Source organism: Puma concolor, chromosome A1, assembly GCF_028749965.1.
Source record: "Puma concolor isolate L17-30 chromosome A1, mPumCon1.1.hap2, whole genome shotgun sequence".
Taxonomy (NCBI): domain Eukaryota; kingdom Metazoa; phylum Chordata; class Mammalia; order Carnivora; family Felidae; genus Puma; species Puma concolor.
The window spans coordinates 95,522,751-95,550,385 of NC_141667.1; the positions used below are offsets into that span (position 1 = coordinate 95,522,751).

At 33.6% G+C, this 27,635-nt stretch overlaps 1 protein-coding gene across 10 annotated transcripts in view; it reads left to right on the forward strand.

Moving 5' to 3' along the window:
• SSBP2 (single stranded DNA binding protein 2) overlaps nucleotides 1-27,635 on the forward strand; it is a 322,394-nt gene that overhangs the window by 247,761 nt on the left and 46,998 nt on the right. For 8 of the 10 annotated variants that reach the window (XM_025924980.2, XM_025924976.2, XM_086697497.1 and 5 more), the window contains 4 exons: nucleotides 4,213-4,272; nucleotides 16,054-16,120; nucleotides 16,852-16,922; nucleotides 23,844-23,935. In XM_025924980.2, coding sequence (XP_025780765.1) covers nucleotides 4,213-4,272; nucleotides 16,054-16,120; nucleotides 16,852-16,922; nucleotides 23,844-23,935 — 290 coding nt within the window. The remainder of the gene's footprint in view (nucleotides 1-4,212; nucleotides 4,273-16,053; nucleotides 16,121-16,851; nucleotides 16,923-23,843; nucleotides 23,936-27,635) is intronic. The other 2 variants (XM_025924977.2, XM_025924981.2) reach the window with 1 other exon arrangement.

The following is a 27,635-nucleotide window of genomic DNA, read 5'->3' on the forward strand; positions in this document are numbered from 1 at the left end:
GGCCTTTGATCGGAACCAAATGCATCCTTGTCTGTTGGAGTATTTTTTTTTCTTTATGTTTTCCTTTTCTCTGGAAAGCATAGGAATAAGTTTCTCCAGCTCCTTGATGAAGATGGTTTGTGAGTTGTGCCCATCCCACCCCTACACATTTCAAATATTTGTAGCTATTTGCAATGTAGAAATCTGTATACTTAAGGGTAATGCTGGAAATAACAGAATAATGGAGTTTTGTTTTTCTTTTTAATTTTCTATGGGACTTTAGAGATTGTCTAGTCCAACTCTCTCATTTAAGATGGAGAAAATTAAAGGCCGAAGATTTTTTAGCTCAGGGCCCCTCTGCTAATTAGTGTTACTACAAAACTAGAACCCAGTCCCCTGACTCCCAAATGTTTTTTTTCACACACCTTATAAATAGCCTTTTGAAGGTGAAGACTTTTTCCATTTAAAATATTGATTCACCATCATGACATCTTCAAGCAAATATCTTAATGCCCAAACTATTAAAAAAAAAAAACTTTCTCCCCCAAGTAAAAGAGTATTTCATAGCCAAAAATTCTTTTCAAAAACCTGTTCTTCCCAGGCTATTAATGCAGAGAGTACTAACATGTCTGTCAGTAGATATACTCTATAGTATCAGTAGGCAATCTCTTATATCAATAATTTAAACTTGTTTTCATATCTTGAATTGTATTTGCAAGGAAATTGGCTTCTGAATAGTGGAGTACAAATATTATTACAATATTCTCAGTTGCTAATATGCAAACTCTTTGGGGTTCAGTTGCTGTGTCTCTGTCTCAACAAGCAGGCAAGTGAGGACCAGTGTGTTTAACTAGATAACTTAAGGTAAGGATCAATCTGAATATTAAGAGCTTATGTTATAACAGCACTAATTTGATATCAAAAGTACTCTACCCATAGCAGTCTTTGTATTTTAAGTAAAAATATTAAGAGCTTATGTTATAACAGCACTAATTTGATATCAAAAGTACTCTACCCATAGCAGTCTTTGTATTTTAAGTAAAAGTAGTAGATTTTTATGTCATCTAGCTTTTTTGTCATTTTTGCTTTAAGTGGATTGTTATTGATTAGAATTTATAGATGGTTTTCTTTTTTTTTTCCAAAAACACCTGTAAATTTGAACTTGGAGGAGGAGGGCATGCATAAGAACTAAATTAACTAAAGAGAGAATCTTTTTCTCTCCCAGTCTCATTCTGTAGAGTTTTGTATGTTCCTAGGTACCACATGCACTCCCTGTCCTCAGTAGTCTCTTGATGGGTCCTCACAGTCAGATAGGAGTCTATGACAGTCTCATTAAAAGACACTTTTTCATAGTACCATTGATGAGAGAAATTCCTCTTTTCAGATAGTCCATTAAATTAACACTATAACATCATTTTACATTCGGACCAATATGCAAATCTCAAATGCTCTATTGCAAGTAAGGTACATCTCAATTTTTTCCTCAGTATTTGATAGTTAGTAATATTTTTAACATAATTTCTACCTCGTATTCCATTTCAAAGTGAATTTAATAGACAGGAATCATCAGTAACCTATTTTTATTTCTCCATGTCTCAAAAAGTAAATTGATAAACTTTGGATTCATGAGTATGTCATAAAACATCACTTAGTGAAAGAAAGGCAAACATTCCAAAACCAATGACACAATACTTAATTTCCTAGTTTTTAAAATTAGTCCAGAATTTAAAAGGCAGTTCCATAAATGAAACTGGGTGATTAGAAATATAGCAGACGGTGTGTGAGTATTGGGATAAGCTTCTAGTTGGCAGTATAGTTAACTAACTAATTCAATTTAGAGTAGAGTTTAGAAAGGATTAAAGAGAAACAGCTTTGATCAAATATGTGAAAACTAACATTATTGAAATGTTAAAATTGGAATACCCACTTTGTCACCAGAGATGACAATAATACCTGAATAAACCAGTATTTCTGTCCATTTAAAATAGTATCCTGATTAACATAGAAGATTAGGATGTAAGAATATATGATAATTGTATGATTAACATATAAGAACACAGTAATAAAAAAACTGAATTGCTTGTTTAACTCTAAAGTTCCTCTTGTTGGAAATTATTATTTCCAACAATTACAGTTTCTTGTCAAAATTATCTAAAATAAAATCTTCCAAGAGATATTATAGAAGTAGTCTATACAGCATTAACTTGTTAGGATTTTATTTTTCAGATGCTGCTTTTTAAAATAACCCTGCTTTTATTTTATTTTTTTTCAATATGTGAAGTTTATTGTCAAATTGGTTTCCATACAACACCCAGTGCTCATCCCAAAAGGTGCCCTCCTCAGTACCCATCGCCCACCCTTTACTCCCTCCCACCCCCCATCAACCCTCAGTTTGTCCTCAGTTTTTAAGAGTCTCTTATGCTTTGGCTCTCTTCCACTCTAACCTCTTTTTTTTTTCCTTCCCCTCCCCCATGGGTTTCTGTTAAGTTTCTCAGGATCCACATAAGAGTGAAACCATATGGTATTTGTCTTTCTCTGTATGGCTTATTTCACTTAGCATCACACTCTCCAGTTCCATCCACGTTGCTACAAAGGGCCATATTTCATTCTTTCTCATTGCCACGTAGTACTCCATTGTGTATATAAACCACAATTTCTTTATCCATTCATCAGTTGATGGACATTTAGGCTCTTTCCATAATTTGGCTATTGTTGAGAGTGCTGCTATAAACATTGGGGTACAAGTGCCCCTATGCATCAGTACTCCTGTATCCCTTGGGTAAATTCCTAACAGTGCTATTGCTGGGTCATAGGGTAGGTCTTAAAATAACCCTGCTTTTAAAATGTAGCCAAGAACTGCAGGTTCAGTTTCTAAAATGTTTATAGAAAATACATTATAAATGTGGAATTTAATTATGTAAAATACTAAAGATTTGGCTTGCCCAAGCTTTTGTTAAATTGATCCTTAGTTTATATTACTTCATTCTTAATATATTACTTCATGATATGCAACCATTTAGAATGGATAATTTACTTATGTTACATGAAGTAATAATCTTGAATTTAAATAAATTATATAGTGTGATGTAAGTAGACAAAATTATAGAATTTTTCTATAGAAATGAAATTTTGAATAATTTTAGGAATACACTGAAAAATTTGATACACATAAACTTTGAAAAATTTGGTGCCCATATCTGAGTGATCAAAAATATTCATCCACTCATTGTTGGGATGATATTTTTAGGATATTTTTCAGACATTTTTGAACTGGATGGAGTCAACATATCTTAGCAGGATCTGATTCATCTAACAAGATAAACTGCCTTGAGTTTTAATATAAGACCATTTTTTTCTTTCTTTTAAATACACAGCTCATAATCTGCTAAGCTTAAAATATGCAAATAAATTATTTCAACTTTAAAATTTATAATCTATTTTGAATTATAACAAACACTTGAGAAAGGAGAGGCAAAGCTCTTTTTAACCACAAAGGACATATGGAAAAGAAATTTCTTTACCATTTTAAAAAGCCACCAAAAAAAAAAAGGTAAAAAATTTGGCAACGTTAAAATTATTAAAGGAAATTGATAACCAAACTGGATAATTCAGTCCAAACTATATGTTCAGAACCCAATTTACATAATGATATAGTCAATAAGTCTGTTCCTGAAGTCTTTGCTAAGATTCAGTTGCCTAAATCTCCTAATCTTTTTTTGCCAATTAAATGTCATTATCTTAATAAAATTCACATTAAAAATTTTTTTTTGCTTTAGTCATATTTTTTTAATGTTTATTTCTGAGAGAAAGGTAGAGCGTTAGTGGAGGAGAGGCAGAGAGAGAGGGAGACAGAGGCTTGGAATCAGACTTTGCGCTGAAAGCAGAGAGGGCCTCGTAGGGGCTCGAACTCATAAATCATGAGGTCATGACCTGAGCCGAAATCAAGAGTAGGACACCTAACTGACCAAGCCGCCCAGGAGCCCCAGCTTTACTTATCTTTGGTGTTTTTATATTTTCTTTGGAAAATGTTCTAGATATTCTACAAAATGAAAAAATAGGATGGTAATTTTTCTTAAAAGAGTTTATTCTACTGAAAGCAGCCACATAGGGAAATAAGTTGACTTATGTTTTGTATAATTCTCCAATTCTTTAAAACAGTTTATTTTCAGATCTCTATTTTACATTGTGTCATTTATGTTTTGTTTTACTTATTTATTTGTTTTACTTCAATAGCCTTTTATGTCACCTCGGTACCCTGGAGGTCCAAGGCCCCCATTGAGGATACCTAACCAGGTAAGATTCGTGTGCTGCTTAAGTTTCTGAGTTTTGTTGTTGTTGTTATTGTTATTGTTTTTAAGATTCAATAAAGATCTTAAAAATTTTGTGAATATTTCTTACCTATAAAAACATTAAATTCTTCTTTCTCTATCCCATTTAATGCTACTTCTAGTGACATATAATCTATTTCAAAAATTGACAAACTACTGTCCATATGTTGACTGACTGTTTTTGTAAATAAAGTTTTATTGAAAAATAGCCATGCTCTTTCATTCATGTATTGTCTGTGACTTCCTTTACACTGCAGTAACAGATTTTTGAGCGGTCAGATATTTACTATCTGGATCTTTACAGAAGAAAAGTTTGTTGAACCTTGGAGTCTACTCTATACCCTGAACTTAATTGTATATGTGTGTGTGTGTGTGTGTGTGTGTGTGTGTGTGTGTGTGTGTGTGTAATTTTGGTAAATGCTAAATACTTTTATTTAAAGATGGTAATAAAATTTTCTATAGAATGAACATACTTTGGTTTATTTTTGTATAATATGCTCTCAACATCATGGTTGCAATACATCAGTTTTGCCCAAATATAGTGATATCTCGGGTATATAAATACCTGCTTGTGGAAGGGTTAGATCTATTAATAAATAAATTGTTAGCAATAGATCTTCCAACTTTTTTTACCTACTAGAGCTCTGCGATTTCATAAGCTTTTATCCTTACATATTTCTTTTATCAATACCATAAATACTTATTTGCTAAAGAGAATAATGCACAGGTTTTACTTGAAAGGAGTTTATAGTTTAGTTTCAGGATACAGAACGTGTGCATTTACATAACACAAGAAGAAATTAAATGCCTAATTTTATGAAATAGTTATGTCAAGATAATTGTTTTGTTACTTTCTTTAATTCTGTTATTGTATACCTCAGCATTTTCCGCATTCTAAAGTAAACCCTGTTATTCCACAAAATTCTTTTTCATTCTTACTCTCTTTCTGTCTCCACTTCCTTTCTGACCAAAAATACAACAAAGTTGTGCTTACTAACATATTTCATAGCAACAGAGTTCTGCTTCTCCTCTGCTAACTCTTACTGAAATTATGCTGTGTCCTTGAAGTGTCCCAGTTTGCTGTTTTTTTTTCTGCTTTTAGTGCACAGCAAGGAGTGCCAGCACCCACATCCACCCCCAAGGGAGAACTTGAAGCAGGCAGTGGTGCTGGATGATCTCATGGTTATAGTGCTGGGAGGCCTCACATTAGCAGCTGGAGGAGTTTTTTCCTTCAGACTGAATCTGCATTCAGTACATAGGGCCAGGGAAACACGGCATGAAATAGGAAAAGGAAGTGCACAGATGCCAAGTGTTCTAACATATGGAGATTTTATTTTCTCTGTGGGTGAACCTATGTATATTGACAGTCAAATCCCCTTATATAGGTGCCCGAATCTTTTAAATTTCCTTCTAAAAGATGGAAAGTTGTATCTTTCATTGGGGTCTTCATAATGTTTCAGACATCCCATCCATAGCTTTGTATGTTATATAGATCTAAGAGGTTCCTGAAAATGTGAATTAGGGAAACGTGAATTTCTTGTACCAAGTATGTTATCAGAAATTTTGACTTCATATATTCTGTATCAATGAAGAAATTCTTAAGGGATTATTGCTTTCGCATCCATTTGACATTGTTGAAATGCCTGCCATGTCTAACATACAATGCTAGGTTCCATATGTACAGAGACTTATATAATGAAAAACATACTTTGTAAAAGAGGAATAAGTTATGGAATTGTAAACCTAGACTGAATTTGTTTTTACGAACAAGTATAGGTTGCTTTTGGATTTATAAAAATGTTTTAAAAACTTAAAGATAATAAAGAATTATCATACAGGCTCTTTTTCCTCAAGAATCTTAAAGTCTTTACCTAAGTGTTTTTTAAAATAATTGTACTCATATCTGAGTGGCTCTTTTTTGTCTACTCACCACCCCCCACATTTATATAGTTAAACTTTATTAATTCAAACATCTATCTTTCAAATTTATAATTTTATATTTATACTATTTTAAAAAGAATTTTCTGATCAAATTAATTGTGTTAATAGTGTAAACATAATGTTTTACAAAATGTTGAACCTAGTTAGGAGCATGACCTTTCCAAGCAACAGAATGTTTCTTCAATTTCTTTACATAGTCACTAACGTAGAATCAGAAAAACTATATTTGGTGATTAATTGGAATGTTGCATATAAAAACAACACAAATATGTTTTTTATTTCATCTTCATTTAAAATGATCATAAACTAATTAAAATTTGTTTTATTGATAGATTATATCTAAGAAAATAAAAAGTGAAATACTCTTCAATGGTGTTGGCTAGTCATTTTGAATATGTAAAAGATATTCCTTTAATAAACAGATTCTTCAGAATTTATAACTACTAATGATTAGACTGTAGATTTTTTTTAAGATTTTATTTTTAAGCAATCTCTACACCTAACACAGGCCTCAAACCCACAAGCCCAAGATCAAGAGTCACACACCCCACCAAATGAGCCAGCCAGGTGCCTCTAGACTGTAGATTTTCACTTGAATTCTCCTGAGATGGTTTTAATGGTTCTCAAGTAACTTGACAACGGTTTATACTGTATATATATTTATAGTACAGGGTATTTGGAACTTGTTATAATATCACTCTGCCAAAGGAAAAAAAATATATAAGAAGGGGTAATGGTCTCTAAAATGATGGAAGAAAAGTGGGGCACCTGGTGGCTCAGTTGGTTAAGTGTCTAACTCTTGGTTTTGGCTCATGTCATGATCTTGCGGTTCATGAGTTCCAGCCCCTCATTACACTCTGCACTGGCAGTGTGGACCCTGCTTGGTATTCTGTCTCTTTTCCTCTCTAGCTGCCTCTCCCCTGCTCACTCTCTGGCTCTCTCAAACAAATAAACTTTAAGAAAAATTTTTTAAATAATAATAATAAAATGATGGTAGAAAAGTAAAATGATAAGCATATGCAATGTTGTAAAGAATAAATACATATTAAAACATATGAAACATAGAAATTAAGTCCAAAAAGTATATTTGACTATACAGTTTTACATTGGAATTGGTTCAGCCATCAGAAGAGATCATTGGTGTTGAAGCATCTGTAACCTGGAATAGAACAAGTCTTTATCCCTCTCTTAGGTAAAACGTTTACCAAAAAAATTCATAATGTTTATTGAACACTGTGCTGAGGGAACCAAGGCAGCCAGAATACAGAGACTGTTAATGAGTGATACCAAGCATAAACTATTGATTTATTGATCCTATAGAATTTTGAGTTTATACTCTATTTTTGACCATTCCTGAAACTCTGTAAACAGGTATGTGACATAGTTAATGCTGTTGACCATTTTATATTCCAAAGCTGATTTGGTATTCTAAAAACACAGTGCCTCTGACTATTCTATTGAAAGTCTCAAAGGTATTTCTCCATTAGCAGATGAATAGTTAAATTATGGTATATCCAAATGGTGAAATAATATGCAGCTATTAAAAAGCATATTATAGAATTACACTTATTGATATGATAAAATGTTAATGATCTATTACCAACTGTAAAGAAGGCATAAAGGTCATGTAGTATATCACCTTTTCTTTATCACTATACAAACTCAGTTTCCCCCACTCATCATACACATACACACACACACACACACACACACACACACACACACACACACACATTTGTCAAAGATTATCAAGATATGTCCTTTATTTCTGGATAGTAGAATTATGAGTGCTTTCTTTGTTTATTTCTGCATATTTTTATTTAAAAAAAATTTTTAATATTTATTTATTTTTGAGAGAGACAGACAGAGAGTGAGCGGGGAAGGGGCAAAGGGAGACAGACAGAAACTAAAGCAGGTTCCAGGCTCTGAGCTGTCCACACAGAGCCCAACATGGGAGCTGAACTCACAGACTGCAAGATCATGACCTGAGCTGAAGTCAGATGCTTAACTGACTGAGCCACCCAGGTGCCCCTATTTCTTCATTTTTAAAGTTTGCATTGAAAAAGTATTTCATTTGTGATTAGAAGATATTACTAGTTAATTTTGTACATAGATAAAAGTATAGATGTTTTATTCTTTTAGTTATTCAATATATAAGATTATTCTCCATTAACATTGAATATATAGTTCTTACATGATGAAAAGAAAAACATAATATATGCTAAGGATAGGCAAATCTTTAAAAAAAAGACTTTTCTTCATCACTTTTCATAGAGAAACTATCAACAGGCATTTGAACAGAAAAAAATTGTTGGGATGTTTTCTCAGATACTGAAAATAAATTTTACATTTCCTGTATAACAAGGTATCTATATTTTAAAATGCACTTTGTGTTCTATTTTCAGCATAAATGCCATTTAGCATGGCTTTTCCCAATAGTTTTGTCTTGGTAAAATTTTCCATATACAAAATCCTACTTTTGTTTAATGATATCAGTGTAAGAACATAAGAAAGACCTCAGCTGCACAAGGCAAAGTATGTTCTACCTTGAGTAAATAATAGTAGTCTTCTAGCTGCAATTGTAAGGATGACCATAGTAAATCTTTAGCTATAAAAATTAAATGTTGCACCTGTCTAATATAAATACTTAATAAAGTATAGTTTTTTTGGCCAGTTCAAAATATTCCTTTCTGTCATTGAGATCTTATTTCTTTGTTGTTACGATAATTACACTATTAATGTATTTAAATTATTATTTGAAATCCATTGAAACACATTTAAAAACCTGTTTTCCTTATAACTTTGAATTATGAGTGTATCCTGAGATATATACCCTTTCCAATTCCTACCTTTGTAAGACACAGGAAATTAACAAATTCAAAATGTCTGGAACAAAATAAACTTCTTTCTCCTTCCCAAACCAAGAAAACTTTACATAGCAAATGCTGTGCAGTCTTACTCAATTTAAGTTACAGGTATATAGAGCTTTTTGGTATAATAATTACTTCTTTTGCCAAAACATCTTATTATCTTATAACATTTTTATCACAGATACTCCCTTTTTAGACATAAACTAATACAAAAAGTGCATTGCCATGTATTTGATTGGAAACTTCTTTGGACTATATGACATCTCTCAGAAATATTCAGGGGCACCTGGGTGGCTCAGTCATTTAAGCACCTGACTCTTTTTTTTTTTTTTTTTAATGTTTATTTGTTTGGTGAGAGAGAGAGAGAGAGCATGAGCGGGGAGGGGCAGAGAGAGACACAGAATATGAAGCAGGCTCCAGGCTCTGAGCTGTCAGCACAGAGCCTGACATGGGGCTCGAACTCACGAACCATGAGATCATGACATAAGCCAAAGTTGGACACCCAACTGACTGAGCTGCCCAGGCGCCCCTAAGCGCCCGACTCTTGATTTTGGCTCAGGTCACAATCTCAGGATTGGTGAGATCGAGCCTGGCGTCAGGCTCTGCACTGACAGCTTGCAGCCTGCTGGGGTTTCTCTCTCTCTCCCTCTCTGCCCCTCCCCTGTTCTCTCTCTCTCTCAAAAGAAATAAACATTAAAAAAGATTCAGTCATTCAACAGATATTCGTTGAGGTTTAGTATGTGCCAGACACCATTCTACTTGTGGGCAAACATCAACAAACTAATGAGAATCCCTCTTATTGTGGAGTTGGCATCCTAATGCAGTGCTGCCCAATGGAACTTTTTAAAACTTTATTAATTTTAATTTAACTGGCTGCATGTGGCAAAGGGCTGTATATTGGATAGTGTATTTGCAGTGGTTAATACATAGAAAAAAGAGGGCACCTACATATCTCCGACTGATTTTGGCTCAAGTTGTGGGATCAAGCCCCACACTGAGCATGGAGATTCTCTATGTCCCTTGAGATTCTCTCTGTCTCTCTCTCTGCCCCTCTCCCCTGCTTGCATGCACTCTATTTTTTTTCATTTATTTATTTATTTTGAGAGACAGAGTGAGCAGGGGAGGGCCAGGGAGAGACAGAATCCTTAGCAGGCTCTGCACTGCCAGGGTGGAGCCTGAGATGGGGCTCAAAGCCACAAACCATGAGATCATGACCTGAGCCGAAGTCAGATGCTTAACCAACTGAGGCACCCAGGTGCCCCATGAATTGTGCTTTGAAGACAAATATCTTTCTATACTGAATGTAACATTTCTGTATTTTGATATCTTTTCTACTAATAGTGCCTTTTTCCAGGAAAAAGAAAAAAATGACTGTGGTGTTGTTGAAAGGACCTCAGTTGTGTCAATCATCTTAGGTCCAAATGCCACCAATGCCCAGAAACGCATGACTTCGAGCGAGTCATTTAACCTTTATGGGTCTTGATTTTCTTAGCAGTAAAATGAGAATAGACTCAAGTATTTTTAAAATCCTTTTAAACTTTCTTAATTATATGATTTTACTTCATTTCATATAATTGAGGGGGCCTATTAAAAATGTTGTAGTTCAAAATTATTAACTAAATTATATCATAAAAGCCTTGATAAATTCACTGTTTTTAAAATCATCAGTGAGCATCTAATCTCTATGAGTAGACAGTATATGTAATGATATTCAAGGAAATATGTACCAGAATCTTAAGTTCCTTGTGGCATTTACCACTGGAATCATGTAATGAATCCTTTGTAAACTAATTTTTTTATGAAGCAAGAAATTCTTCCATTTAATTGTTTCTATTTAAGTGAAATTTCGTATTATTTCATTTATTTTAAATCCTAGGAGTTAAGGCCTATATTTAGAACTTTTGGAGTATGTTGACCTGATTTGAAGCCTTGGCTCTGCTACTTAACAGTAGAGCTACTTAACAGAGCTACTTAACAACAAATTAACAAATTATTTACGCATGATGGTGCTCCCTTATCTATAAAGGATATCTTCCAAGATCCCCAGTAGATGCGTGAGAACCACGGATAGTACCTAATTGTTTATATACTATGATTTCTTCCTATGCAAACATACCTATGATAAAGTTTAATTTATAAATTAGGTAGAGTTGTATAACAACAATAATAAAATGTAACAAGTATAAAAATGGTAAAAGTTTTATGCATGTGGTACACTCTCTCTCAAAATATCTTATTGTACTGTACTCACTTTTTTTATGATGATGTGAGATGATCACATGCCTACATGATGAGATGATGTGAGGTGAATGACGTGGTCACTGTGGCATAGCTTTTAGGCTGCTCTTCTGTTTCAGGACCAAGGTAGACCATGGTAACTAAAACTACAGAAAGTGAAACCATAGATAAGGGAAGACTCCTGTGTTAAATCTGTTTCTTCTCATCAGGAAGGATTAATAATAATAACTTCATGAGATGTTGTAAGCATTGAGTTAAATAATAAATATAAAGAACCACAAGTGTATATTATTATTGATACTGTTTGTTATTATTAAACATCCTTATCATTAGTGTTATTTTCTCTATCCGAGTGAAGATCTTTTATAGAACAAAGACTGTGTGCCAAAATTTGTGACTAGTTAAACAAATCCTAATAGAATGTAATTAGCATGGTAGAAAATATGAAAATAATATCAACCCCAAAATGTATAAATTTATTTTTCCTGATATTAAAGTTTTAAGAAATGTAACAATTATGGTCTTGTTTATACCCAAAACCATCATCTGGTAATCCCAGGACTGATAAAAATTTTTTAAAAATTAGAAATCTGACTTAACAAAAGACAAACACTGATGACTAAAGAGTTAAATTTAGGAAAAGGACACTCATTTTGAAAGACAACTTGATATTGATCGAGATTATCTGTATTTTTAAGTGATGAATAGAAACTAAAAGACTTGTCAACTATTCTGATATTCTAAGATAAACAACAAAAAGTAAAATTTTGAAGAAAATGGTTTCCAGGGCTAAAACATGATGCCTTTAATGAGATTTAGAAATTCAGAAATCAAAGTCCAGAGTATAACCATTTGGGGACCTAAAAAAAAGCAATTGAAGAGAATGCCAATTAGTCACATATTTTCAGTGTTCCAAATTCATTTTTTACATAACTTTTGACAGTGTTGACTACTTCTGCCTTTTTAAAACTTACCTTGTGCATTCTGGAATTTTGGTCTTAGTCAGCTTTCTAATTTCATACCTATTCAGTTTCAGTTTTCTTTCCTATCTCTCCTTGGTATTTTTTTTTAATTTTTTTAAATGTTTATTTTTGAGAGAGAGAGAGGGAGAGACAGAGAGACAGAGTGTGAATGGGGGAGGGGCAGAGAGAGAGGGAGACACAGAATCTGAAGCAGGTTCCAGGCCCTGAGCTGTCAGCACAGAGCCTAATGCGGGGCTTGAATTTATCAGCCATGAGATCATGACCTGAGTTGAAGTGGGATGCTTAACCAATTGAGCCATCCAGGCCTCCCTCTCCTTAGTAATTTTAAAGAATTATATTGTTGATCTTTTTTCTTCTCTTTGAAATTAGTTTCATTCTTAGGATTTTATCACTGATGATTCCTAAAATTGCCCAATCTAAACTTTATTTATTTTAGTCCTTCAGTAAATACTTCTCTGAACCAGAAGGCACAGATAGGTTCTACACTTCCTCAGAGTTTACAGTCTTTTGGAGATACAGAAAGAAAAATGAGCCGTGATTGTATTTAAGTTCTATGAAAGTAAAATATAAAATCCTATAAAGGCACATAAGTGGCACCTGGATGGCTCAGTCAGTTAAATGTCCAATTCTTGATTTCAGCTCAGGTCATGATCTCATGGTTTGTGGGTTTGAAACTCACATCAGGCTTTGAGCTGCCAGAGCGGAGCCTACTTGGAATTCTCTCTCTCCCTGTCTCTCTCTGTCCCTGTCTCTCACTCTCTCAAAAACAAATAAACATTAAAAACAAATTTACGCATATAACGAGCCCTTACCTCCCCTGTATGCTAAGACATTCAGGGAGGAAGTAAGGAGTGGCCCAGAGGTGACAAAAAAATGAAATGGTTGTTATAGTTGGGAGATCTGTTATACTGAGCAAATAAATACTTTCAGCAAAAAAAAAAAAAAAAAAAAGATATTGAAGACAATGAAAGCCTGGTTTCCCACTGTTAGAGAAAACATTTGAACATAAAAACGAAGAAGATTAAATATAATCCTGAGGTTTTACATTGGAATTGGAGCTGTTGACTTGGTGTTGGAGAATATGAATTTATGGTATGTGTGTACCACATACACACAGATATGGAGTTAGAGATGTATATATGTGTGCATACAAATGTGTGTACATACACACATAGATTTTTGAGTGCAGCATCTACTGGCAGAGCCAAAAGGCAATGTACCAAAGTTACAACGAGCACTCTGAGATCTCAGATCTTGATGTCTACATGTTGTCCTCCACTAGAAGGAATCAGGGCCCTGGGCCCTTTGAAGTAAGGTCTGATTTCAGAGCTAGGCTAGAAAAAATATGAGATGAATTTGAACCATCTTGTGCCAGGAAGAAAATGCTCAAAATATGATGAGGTTGTGTCAAAAGATCACCAGAGCCATCTTGAATATTTGAACACTGGGCAAATCTTGAATATTAAAATAAGTGATGAGAGTAATAGATTACAACCATTGAGTAAAATAGGAAGAAAAAGAAAAGAAAGAAAGACAGAAAGAAAGAGAAAGAAAGAAAAGAAAGAGCTGTTCCTTACAGTATATGCCAATTAAACAGCATAGAAAGAATGATAGATATAGAATATCTCCATTTGGCAACTATCCTAGTACTTAGGAGTTGTCAGTGGATGCTGGTGGGTTGATAAACTATTGATGATGAATGGGATGCTGACAATCTTGGAATAGCTCTAACACTGAAATTAATCAATTACAAAGAGTAAAAGTAATGACCTTATGGTGTACAAACATGGGAGACACTGACAAGATTAGATGAGAAAGGTTAACATCCCAGTAATGGGATGAGTAAGCATGATGTGCCTCTGATGAGTTTCACTGAGAAGAGCACAGCATCATTGCTGCAGTATTCCTTTTAAGAAAATAGGACCAAAGTCTGGAGCATGAAGAGGCATCAGAAGATCATCCCATAGAATTTAAGATCCATTCTCTAGAACTGTTAACACGACAGAGACTAAGGAATAATTCTTGCTTGGGAGAGGGTGAAGAAATATTACAGTTAAATGCAACATGTGGTCCATGAGATCCTGGCCACAGAAAGTAAAAAGGAACATTGCTGAGACAAATGGCAAAATTTGATTGAGATCTGTGGCTTGGATGGTAGTGTTATATCAATGTGGATTTCCTGTCTTGGAAAGTTGTGTTATGGTTATGTACAGGAATGTCCTTGTTTAGAGAACTATACTCAGCAGTACTTAGAGGTGATGAGGCATAATGTCTGTAGCTTGCTCTCACACAGTTCTGAAAAAGAGTGAGGATAACAAGTATATAGAGAGAAAGAGAAAGGGTAATGGGGCAGATGTGGGGAAATGTTAACAGTTGGGCAATTGGTGTCAGAATATATGGGAATCCTGTGTACTGTTTCTGTAAATTTGAAAATTAAAAAATTACATATACGTTATCTTAAAGCAAATGGAGAACTTATACCAGAATGGGGTTAAATGGAAGAATTTTGTTAGGAAGTGATCCCTAAACTGAGATCTGAAATATGTCAGCAAGGGGCACCCTTTATTGAGCTTCTTGAGAAGAGAGATTGTTTCGTTTTAGTTTACTTTTGTTTTGTTTTTAATGGTTGGCATTTAGGTATTATTGATTAAATGCATGAATTGAAAAAAACTGAAGGAAGTTTTCTATGGCTGGAAGTTAGCAAGTGTGGTAGTGGCAAGAAATTAGGCTAGTAAGGTAAGCAGAGAACAGGGCATATAGTAGCATATATATTCGGTACACTTGTAAGAAAATAAAATTGAAAGAATTTCAAAAATGGCTTAAGAAATGGCAGCTCTCTACTGTATCCCAAGTGATAACAATTAAGAAAACAGTTCTGATCAGATATTTATTTTTTTTGATGTTGAATTTCTTTTGAAATTTTTAACTAATTAGACAAGATTTATTCTGCTGTAGGTTAAATTAGTGGACGTTTATAGAAATTCTTGCCAATTATCAGGCTTACGTGTACCTATGAATGAATACACGTATACTTCATAGGATCAGAAAATTTGAATCATGTACGGTTTGGCCCAGCACTAAGTGCTGCTCAGACAGCTGTTAGAAACTTTTGATTCAGTATATATCCAGTAGCACACCTTTCATAAAATAAACGCTGTCTGTTAATCTCTCCACCTTTTTCAGTTCTAGTTTTCTTTTTTCCATTCGGCCAAATTGTTTGAACTTAACTATAGAGTATTATTTTTCTAAATAGTTTCTTAGGGAAAATGTACCCCCCCAAAAATTCATTGGCCCCTTGGTATTTTAGTCCTGCTGCTATTATAATTTCAAATGAGTAAAATAATCTGTAGAATGTAGAGAGATTACATTCAAGAAGCGAAATCAGTTATTTTCGTACCGTTAGTAAATTAATTTTGGGGAAAGGCATAATACTTCTCAGGAAGAAATAGGGCAATTTTTGCCTAGATATTTGTTCCCAAGAAGTACTTACTTTATTTACCACAAAATTGGGCAAGGTAGAATCTTTTTAGAACTAAGAACTTATATAGGGATATAGGGCTATAAAATTTATAAATTAATGTGAAATATAAGAAATCTTGCAAAATACTCAAATGTATTCTGTAATTATAGGAATTTAAAAAGAGAATTGTTAAAGTGTGTATTTTATAATTATTTACAACATTTCTTTTTGTTTTCTTTTACAAAATATGCTAGGCACTTGGTGGTGTCCCAGGAAGTCAGCCATTACTTCCAAGTGGAATGGACCCAACTCGACAACAAGGTGATTACTTTAAAGTAAAAAAGTGAAACTGACATGCAGAATCTCAAAGGAAATCCTTTATTTTTTAAGGACAATCTTATTTGTATATATGTTTTATAATTATCCCAGTTGCATTTTTGCAGGTAACATGGCCAAATGACTTGTATTTTCAGCTTACTCTCACAATTATGCATGATAGTGAGGGTAGTAATAATAAAAGAAATAGTAATTAAATATCCAAAATCCATATTGTAACTAATAACTTCTAAAACCTTTTATATAACTTCTAACAAATGGAAATTTAAATGATTACATCACATAAGATATCTTCTGCCTTTTTCAGATAGGTTAGTCCATCTGAAAGATGAGCAGGAGGAAAGAAAATGCTAAGCAACAGTAGCTTGATTATTTTAACAAATCAATAATTCGGTCCTTCCAACAGAGATGTTTAGGTACCACAGATAGGTATGGCTCTAATACACTGTTCCAAGGTAAAAGGAGCAAATCATATGAGAGATGTATTTCAGTACAGACTAGGAAGAAGAATTTAATCTCAGTGAATGCAGAGTGTAGGCAAGTAGCAGTAAGAGGCAAAAAAGTAGCCATGGAAGCCAAGATGAGATGATGTCAATAACCCAGTCCCTTACTAAGTAAGATTTAATGTCAAGCAGAGAGGAGGCTACTGGCTCCTGGTTTAGCACTCATGCTCATTACTTTGCTAGTATCTTCATACATTTTTTTTTTTTTTAAAGGACATCCAAATATGGGTGGGCCAATGCAGAGAATGACTCCTCCAAGAGGAATGGTGCCCTTAGGACCACAGGTAAATAATCAGCACAAAAAGCTAGATGCTGAGTTTTCTGCCTTCATCTTCTATAAATAAACTATATCATTTGCTGGCTTTTATTATATGCATTAAAGGCTTGATATAACATAATTATTAGGTTCTTGAGGAACAGAATATCTGTGACATGTCCAAAATGATGTGACAACAAACCATATTTTAAGAGTGCTATCACATATGCCTTTAGCACATTTGAAAAAATATGTAGAAATACAATAAAGTAATTATTATAAAAAATAACTATTAATTACCTTTTTGTTAACTATGCTGAGGAAATATAAAAATATTGTAATAATTATTATAAAAGATAAGCATATAAGTTAAATAAAATGCAATTGAGCTAAGCTATTAAATAGAATAAGCAGCATAAAATATATTTCTAGAAGTCTTGTAAAGAATGCCATTGGCAATTTATTATATTCATATTCATAGAATATGAACATAATAGCTATTTAGAAATAAACATTAAAATGGGTGTTAGTGAACAAGCGTAATCCTATCAGTGTATATCAGATGTTAGCCTTCTTCTCTATCAAAATTTCCCAGATGTACACAATATGAGTTTGAATCTGTCCTACCTGTTGGTGACATATATTTTTTTAAAATATGGTGTTATAGAATAGCAGTTATTTTTGGTAAAACATCCTTTTGTCTCTCTTGGGAAAACTGCATGAAGTAGAAATTAATGTTATAATGTTATGTTTCAAGGAAGCTAGCCCTAAATCCAGAATTTTAAATTTCTATCTGATGGGTCAGAGGTTAGTATGTCATAATACTGGCTAAAAGAGTGAATTAATTTATTTTCTTTATTCTTTCCAAGAATAGCTTTATAAGTGACAGTTTTAGGAACTTGTTTTATGTATCTACTTTTTAAAAATTAATATTTTGTTGTGTGCCCAAAGGAGTCAGAAAATCAAGAATCTAACACTGAGATAATATGAGTTAGACCTAGGAGTTTCCAACCAACATTATAATTATATAGGTACACACACACACACACACACACACTCATATATATATATATATATACACATACAATTATATATATATGTATAAGTATATATGTATATATACACACATATACATAAATTATATATATATATACACACAGTTATATATATATACATGTATATATATATAATTATATATATATATAAGTGTATTGAAACACAAAGACCATATAACCAAAATTTTCAAAGATTCTATATTTCATTAAAAAAATAAAACCTAAGGGGCGCCTGGGTGGCGCAGTTGGTTAAGCGTCCGACTTCAGCCAGGCCACGATCTCGCGGTCCGTGAGTTCGAGCCCCGCGTCGGGCTCTGGGCTGATGGCTCGGAGCCTGGAGCCTGTTTCCGATTCTGTGTCTCCCTCTCTCTCTGCCCCTCCCCCGTTCATGCTCTGTCTCTCTCTGTCCCAAAAATAAATAAAAAACGTTGAAAAAAAAATTAAAAAAAAAATAAAATAAAATCCCGTCTTTAAAAAAAATAAATAAATAAATAAATAAATAAAAATAAAACCTAATATGTAAATATTTGACACCCTCAGAGTCAGAAAGAAATTATTTGTTTAGTCTCATTTATTTCCTAGTATTTTCTTAAGATCTTATAAAACTGATTTAGATATTTAAATCATTTTCCCCTATGTCTATTCATGTTAGGGTTGATGATGTATGTGATCAACCATCAGAAGCTATTGATATCAATTAGAATTCATAAGATCTACAGGATATTTCATTGACTCAATATATATTTTAGTTTTTAATGAACTAAGCCAGTTTGACTATACAGAACTTGAAGGATTTTCCCCCCAAAATTTCATAATAGATACATTTTTTTTAATGTCTATTTATTTTTGAGAGAGAGACAGAGATAGAGAACAAGTAGGGGAGGGACAGACGGAAGGAGACACAGAATCCGAAGCAGTTTCCAGGCTCTGCAGTGTCAGCACAGAACCTGACAAGGGGCTCAAACTCATGAAGCATGAGATCATGACCTAAGCTGAAGTCGGACACTAAACCAACTGAGCCACCCAGGCGCCCCTAGATACATTTTAAATATACATAAAAATGTGGTGCCTGTAATTTAGTTACCGTTCTTCATTCAGTTCACTGATTTTTAAACTAGCGGCTCTTTAAACTTTTGTCCTCCCAAACCAATATTTTCAATACTTCTAAAAACTAGAGTCTGATTTAAGGGTCAGTTTTGCAGTGTTTGAAAGATAAAACAATGGTTACTTAAGTTATATGCGCACTTAGATCTCATTTGGAAATGCAGAAATAGAAAGCATACTGGTCTTTATGTTTTATAAATACCTAGCTGTTTATGTGTTTTGTGTTATAAGTAAATTATAATAAAAAAGTAAATGAGTAGATTTCTGGTATGTAATCTCGTATTGATGAGTTTTAATACCCAAGTTTATCATGTAAGTGTGAATTCTTTCTTTGTATTTTCAAAATCAGAGTAGTTTATTTCTGCCATTTGGATTAATATCCTTGCTATGTATATCTTCATAGTTTGAGGTAGATAAAATGTTTTGCTTTGAATTTACTTCAGAAACAAGAACTACCTACATTAACGTCTTTAAATCACAGTATACAGAGTGTCAATGGTTAAAGGAAATTATTTATACATGCCATTACTTGAATGAAAAGGAATCATTAATATGAGCGGCAAATTAGGTAAAATGTGAGGTAACATAATTTGGAATGAAGGATTCTTTTGAGATATTTATCTATAACACCTGACATATGAAACTTAGGCACTATAAACTGTGAGGTTTGTAAAAGTTATCTGTGTTTCTTGAAAGATAATGAGAAAAACAATTCTCATAGCAGGTATTTAACCATACAGATGCTACCCAAGAACAGAATGCATCTGCTTTTTTCTAGTTGAATTATGGAAATAGTCTCTGTAATATTGTTTCTAGTCTTTTACACAAACATAAAATACATCTCTTTTTTTTAATTGTAGATCTCATTTCCATAATATTTTGAGCTTAAGACAAGTATAATGGAGAAGGACAGTAGTTATCTGTTAGAGCAATTGAATTCCTAAAACAAAGAAATATATATAATCTAAGGATTTTTAGATAAGGCTGATTTAGGCAGATCACACCTACATTATAGTAAACATGTGCTTAATGTTTATCACATGAATGAAGAAATAACATCAGCTCTAAATCTTGACATATTTTTCCCACCTCTTTACCTATTTTATTTTTTTATTTTTTTTTATTTTTTTAGTGTTTTATTTTTATTTCTGAGATAGAGGGAGAGACAGAGCATGAACAGGGGAGGAGCAGAGAGACAGGGAGACAGAATCAGAAGCAGGATCCAGGCTCCCAGCTGTCAGCACACAGCCCGATGCGGGGCTTGAACTCGCCGTGAGATCATGACCTGAGCCGAAGTCAGATGCTTAACCGACTGAGTCACCCAGGCGCCCCCCCACCCCGCCCCACCTTTACCTATTTTAAATTTAAGTTCAGGGATAATATATACAGTTATCTATTTAATCAAGAAAAATATCTTAATACCATATCTGAAGACATTTTTCTACTTGCTTTTGTAATAAGATATACTTAGCTTGTCTGTGTTCTTATGCTCACCAGGTTCCATACGACTAACAGAAAAATTTGCCAAGACTATATAGTTAGTTCTAGTTCCTCCAGAAATCTGAAGGATAAATGAGTTGTATACAGGTAGGAACATACCATGATTTCCAAATCAAATACCTGGCTGGAGTGGAGAAATAGTGAGATGGGAATACATAGTAAGTTGTCATGTAAAGAGAGTTAACTTTTTCTTTATTTTCAAATTCAAGATAGGAGGTAGAATTCAGTTCAGTGAAGGGAAGAACTTTCTAGAAAGTAAACTACCCAATCATGGAGAAACTATAAACTTTCCAAGCAGAATCTGAACAGCCATTTTGTCAGGAACATTGCATTGGTAAAGAGATTAAACCAGATGGAATTGTATAGCTGCCATCCGCTTTAAAATTCAGTGATTCTAAATTAGCTCTTACCATTCTGCCTTTGTTGATACCACTTGAAAAGCCAGTTGTTATTCTTTCTTATCTTCCTGTTTTCTTTTGCTTCAGATTATTCACAAAATGAAAATATTTTGTAAATCTATCAAATTATGTATTGGATAATTTCTTACTCATTTCCTGTGATACTTGAGCACTGGATATACCAAGATGAATAAAACAGATTCTACCTTCAAGGTACTTATTGTTTACTAGGAGACACAAATAAATAAAGAAAAACTATCATATAGTAGAAAAAAAATCTAGAAAAGAAATATGCATACTCTGTCAGGGAATCATTACACAAACAAGCATATAATTCTGTTACAGTTGAGGGCTCAAGAGAAGCTGGTGAGAAGAGGGCTCATTTAAGTTGGTCCCTTATTAATGGCAACAAGCAAGAGCAGCTACAGTGTTTGAGCATGTGGTGTCATGCTTTTAATGCACCGAGCACTATGATAGCTGTTTTAGATGATTTTGTTTTGTCTTCCAACAAGCTTTTAGAAGACATGATAAGGAAATTAAGGCTGAGTGGACAATTGGGACAAGTATTGGCCCATGATCACACATATAGAAAGAGGGACAGAGGAAATGGGGCAGTGGCAACAGACATTCAAACCAATATCTTTCTATATCCAGAGCGATAAAGAAAACTAATGTTTCCCTTGATAAAATGAAATAGATCTTCTAAGACCAAAAATGAAGGGATACTTTTCTTTTGAAGCATTTCTATTATACTTTACCATCCAGATTTTATTTCCAATGGCTAACTTTCTTCTCAGACTTCTTGCTAATATTGCTGGTGCCACTGCCATGCTTGGTCCAGAGGTTAAGGGAAATGACTATCATTTTAACTAATGACTCAAGTATGGATAGAAACCTTTCTGTCCCATAGCACATACAATTGGGATGTTTAAGTAAGATATCTTGAAATTAAAAGGTAATAAACAATGAGAAGAACATGTAACTAGGTCATTTATACACTGTGGTTTACTCTCTGGAGTTAACAGTCTCATTGAGTATTTCCTTGTCATCTTAGTACCTACTACACAAAAGGCCATGCTAGGAGTTACCATGAGTGTAAAAGTGTATTGCGTGTTTCTGAACTACAAGAAATCCAGTAGGCTGGAGGGTATAGTTGGGAGTAGGGGAAGAAGGTGAAGATAATAGGAAATGAACACAGGAAATACAAGCTAGGGCTGATCTGCAAATACCATGATAGAGCCATGCTAAGGAATAAACATTTGATAGGCAGTGTGGGTCATCATGGCTCTTAAGTGACATAAATAAGAATGAGTTTTAATTTTTTTTAATGTTTATTTATTTTTGAGAGAAAGAGCGCATGCATGTGAGCAGGTGGGAGGTGGGGGGGGGGGCGGGTTGGGCAGAGAGAGGGAGACACAGAATCTGAAGCAGGCTCCAGACTCTGAGCTGTCAGTACAGAGCCCGACGCGGGGCTTGAACTCACAGACCACGAGATCATGACCTGAGCTGAAGTTGGACGCTTAACTGACTGAACCACCCAGGCACCCTTAGAAGCATAGTTCTGGAGGCAGCATGAAGAATAAATTGGGAGAGGGGAAAGGCTAAGTCAGAGAGACCAATGAAGACAGTACATTAGTCTCAGTAAATGACAAAGATTAGTGATATGAAGGAAAGCACTATTTCAAGAACTATTTCACAGGTGGAATCAATACACTTTGGTAACTGACTGGATTCAGGAATTGAAATAAAAGGAAGAGATATCATTGAGCTCCCAGAGGTTCTTAGCCTCGACTGTTGTACAGCAGGTGATGCCACAGAACTGACTGAAGAAACAGTGGGAAGAATGCAGTTGTGAGGAGAGAACACTGAGTTTACTTTTAGATATGTTGAACATGAAGTGGTATCCAGTTAGAAACAGTCCAAATGAAGATCAATATAGGAGTTTTCAGGAGTTTAGGAGAGATATCATGACAAAATTTAACACATTTGGGATTCCTAAATCATTGTTGAACTAATGGTACCAGATAAAATTACCTATAAGTGTGTATTTATTTAAAGGAATGCTACGGCTAGAACTTGGAGAAAAGCAACTTTTAAAGAGTGCAAAATAAAAGGAGCCAGCAAAGGAAATTGAAAAAGAGTAGTCAGAAAGGTTGTAGATAAAGTGCTGTGAGAAAGCCAAGCATGAAAGCAGTTGATAGTGTCAAAATATATTAATGTAAGAATGTTAAAAAAAATCTTTTGGCCCTAGTGGAAACTAAAGTAAGCTAATATGATATGCATGTTAAAACATTAAAATGTTTTTCTCCTTTGAATATACATAAGAGAAATTGACAGAAGCCTATTGAGTGATATGATTCATGTATACATACTTTAGTTTTCATATATTGTTGTACATGTTTGTATTAGTGCATTTCTCTATAGGATGTATTATTTTGTAAGCAGAAATAGTTTGCGTTCAACTTTCTTGTTGGGTTCACCAGTCTGTTTTTTTTTCCTTCAGATTTTATGGAATTGTTCTGGGTCTGACAATTTCAAACATGTTAACTAAGTCTTTTCTTTAAAAGTAGAGTTTTGGATTTATAAAATGTTTTATTTGTAAACATTCACTGTTATACAGATATTAGGACCTTAATAAAGATATGTTGAATATTATAATTGCAGTTGTACCTTAATCATTTAACATGCCCCAATGATCTTACGTAGTCATGTAGTTTTTAGAAGACACAGAGCAAAGTAATTGTTAAAATAGAAGCAATAGTACAAGAGTGGACCCTTCAGAGAAAGAATTGCACAGGCCTTATCCAATCAGGAGTTATGTAGGGAAATCATTAACCTGCTCTCCTTTCTTTCCCCCCTCCTCTTTGGTTTTGTTTTTTTGTTTTGTGGTAGTCTGACCCTTGGTTATCATTACAGAACTATGGAGGTGCAATGAGACCCCCACTGAATGCTTTAGGTGGCCCTGGAATGCCCGGAATGAACATGTAAGCAAAATGCCATATTATCCTGTTTAGTATTCTATTTTCTGTCTTCTGAAGTCACACTAATTTGTAACACACTTTCAGCTCCTCAATTTCTGTGTAGTATAAAATGGAACTGGTGTAAATGAACTAAACATGAGCACTAGTGTCTGCCTCGTTTTCACAACATACTCCCTTTTTCTTCCTTCCCTTGCAACCTTTAATTTTTTTTCCATTTTCAAATGCCAAATGCCAACTTTTAGCCTGGTTTTCATGGTTCATTTATTTAATTAAAAATGAGTCTTTTATGTATAAACACAGCCTCCAGATAGTCTATACAAAACTGTAAAGAGATGCGGACACGAGGACCAGGACTTCACTCCACAGAAACAGACAATTGATACTAACTTCATTTTAACAGATACTAAATGATTCCTAAAAGATCTTAATTCTTATATATGAGTCTTTACTTTTGCTTTGTTGGGATCACTCTTAACCCAGGAAGCATTCTTTCTGGTATTATCTTCTATATTAAAAAACTTTCCATACTATAGGGTCATTTTTTTTATTTTCTTTTTAAGTTTATTTATTTTTGAGAGAGATACAGAGAGAGAGAGAGCAGGCAAGGGGCAGAGAGAGAGGAGAGAGAATCCCAAGTAGGCTTTGCACCATCAGCGCAGAGCCCAACTCAGAGCTCAATCCCATGAACCATGAGACCATGATGTGAACCAACATCAAGAGTCAGACACTTAACCAACTGAGCTACCCAGGAGCCCTGATAGGGTGAATTTTTGTTTGAAAATTAAGATGTGCAGATAAGGTGTAAACTGACAGTATTTTGGTTTGTTTTTTACTGAAAAGTCCTTTCAAGCCCAAAGAGCATGGTTGTTTCTATTACACCAAATAACGCCATCTATTAAGGAATTTTAACTTATTTTTCAATATCTAACTTGCCCTCAAAGTTCCATATACACCAGGTGTTTGTGACTTTCATTAATTCACTAAAGGGTCAATTCTATGATGTGGCCTAAAGAAAGCTTACCAGAAATAATGAAACCTTTCCATATAGGGTTGTGGGTAGTTTCCTCTAATATATTTTCCCATTAGTCCTTTGGTTACTTACATATCAAATTAGACAGCTCTGCCATCATTTAATGGCATTGAAGATATAATGAGACAAGTTCCTTTGATATAGTTAGGGATTTTTTAAGTTTCTGAAACCATTTTCATGGAAAGCAATTTTGCCTAAAATAGAAAATAGGTTAATAAGTGGCTACCAGCCAGACTCAAAACTAACAGAACAAGGGGAAAAAAGTAGGTCAAATTTTCCTATCACGTCTTTTTACTTTTAAAGTAAAAATGGGTAGACATGAAGTCTGACTTTTCTTAAATCTCTCAAAGGCTTAGCCTTTATTAATGGTTGTTACAAAAAGGAGTGATATTTTATGCTTAAATCAAAAGCTGCAACTCTTACCAATAGGATTTAGATGTATATAAAATTTACCTACCTGAGATTCTGACTTTAAAATGCAATAGCTTTTAGAAAATATAATTTTAAATACTATGTATAGATGTAAGGAGTATACATTTTGAATATTATGATCAGTTAAAAATTAGCATTAAATGGTAAGATTGTACCTAATGTCATTTTGTGTACTACACTTCATTATAATTAGCCATGTGGTCAACTTTAGATCAACCTGTTTTTGTTAATATAAAGAAAAAAGTTATTTTTATGTGACCATTAAGAAACTCAGCTGCTTAAAACTGTCTGGTTCTTTTCTCACATACACTTAAATAAACACATATGGGTGCATTAAATTCCCTAGACTATGGACAGTAAAAATATGGTTGGAATTTTTAATATTATTTTTGCTGACATTTGCATTTGGGTTTCTCACTTAAATACACTCAGATCATTTAAAATATTTTTATTACCCTATATTGTATTATTCGTATAATTTCTGTTTTTTAAAGTGACTGAGCCTTAACAGACTCAGATTTCCATTATTTCTTACTATTGATTTATTTGTGGTCTTATGTAATTTTCAGTTTTCTATAAATTAGTATATTCTTAAAGAACAATGAAAATGTAAATATTTCCTTTTAACAAGGAAGTTCTGAAGTACGTAAGATCCAAACAGACAGAATAATTCATGTGTTGATATTGGCCCCAACAAAGCAAAAGTGAATTTAAAGAGACATAAAAAAATAAAATGTATCATCTCCATTGTACTCAATAGAGTAAACTTTTTTGAAATTCACTTCATAATTTAGTATCTTTAAAACATATACTAAATTCATGTTTTGGCAAATAAGTATTTCTAACTAGCATTTGTGGCTTTCTTCACGTCACTTTTTTACATGTTGGGTAATTTAAAAATTAAAGGTAAAGGCATTAGAATAGTGTTACTTTAAGCTATGTTTTTAACAGTCTTAGATATTTGCATGTTGGAGTCAGGTGAGACCTGCCGGCGAATCATATCTGGATGAGTTTTCTTTAGCTTGTCACTTTTTCTTGTTTGCCATGAAAATATAATGACAGTGAAAAATAATACCCAACTGTGCTCACAAAAGTAATTAAATACTGTATACCAACTGGCAAACTATTTGGAACAAAATTTTGGTAGTTTTATTTTTACAATTATTGGTTGTCTCCATAGAACATAGTTATTCTGACATAATTTTTATATTTCAGTGCTCTGAACTCAAGTTATTTATAGTATCATCTAAAATTAAAGAGTATACTTCTAATGTTTCTCTAACTACTATTGTATTTTTACAAATAAAAGCCTAATATCAATTTCAGTACTTTAAAGTAGAATTTACAAACTACAGCCACAATGTAAATGTTTTCAAGTGCATTATGAATAAGTTTTTTAAAAGAAACTATTTCTAAATTAACCGCATTTTTATAAATTTCCAGAGAGTTTAGGATTCAGCATTATAACATTTCTAATTCAACTTTGTATACATTGATATTTTGTAAAACTAAGAGGACAAATAATTTCAATGGGTCTAGACCTTCTTGTTATCCTATAGAATGATAAATTTTCCATAGTTATTGTCTTGAAATAAAATGACTGTACAGCAAAAAAATTTTTCTCTACAGTAATCATAGTTGCTTTTATTTTATCAAGTCCGTATACACTTACCAAAAAATACATGCTTCTTTTAAAGTACATTTTTCTCTTTGTTTTTTAAATGAGGCTATCCTGATTCTACTTCAGACTATACCTATATAGAAATCTCCATTCAAAATAACTCCTGTATTATAGTGTGTAAATTACTTTCTTGATAATACTGCTGGTCCTCAAAAGGAGTGGGAATTACTGAGCTTATGTGGTTGTTCTAATAGAACTTCTCGCTAATATAACCCCCATTTTATTTAGCACTTTTTGTGAAACTTTGTTTTCAATCACAACGGCAGTGTTGGGAGAAATTTGGCTTATCCACGTGAATTTTTGTTTTTAGTTTTTTTTTTAATGTTTATTTATTTTTGAGAGTGAGAGAGAACATGAGCTGGGTAGGGGCAGAAAGACAGGGGGACAGAAGATCTGAAGCAGACTCTGTGCTGACAGCAGAGACCCCAGTATGAGACTCGAGCTCACAAACTGTGAGATCATGACCTGAACCGAAGTCAGTCACTCAACTAACAGAACCACCCATGGGCCCCCTCCATGTGAATTATTAATACTTAACCTATCATATTAAAATGCAATGG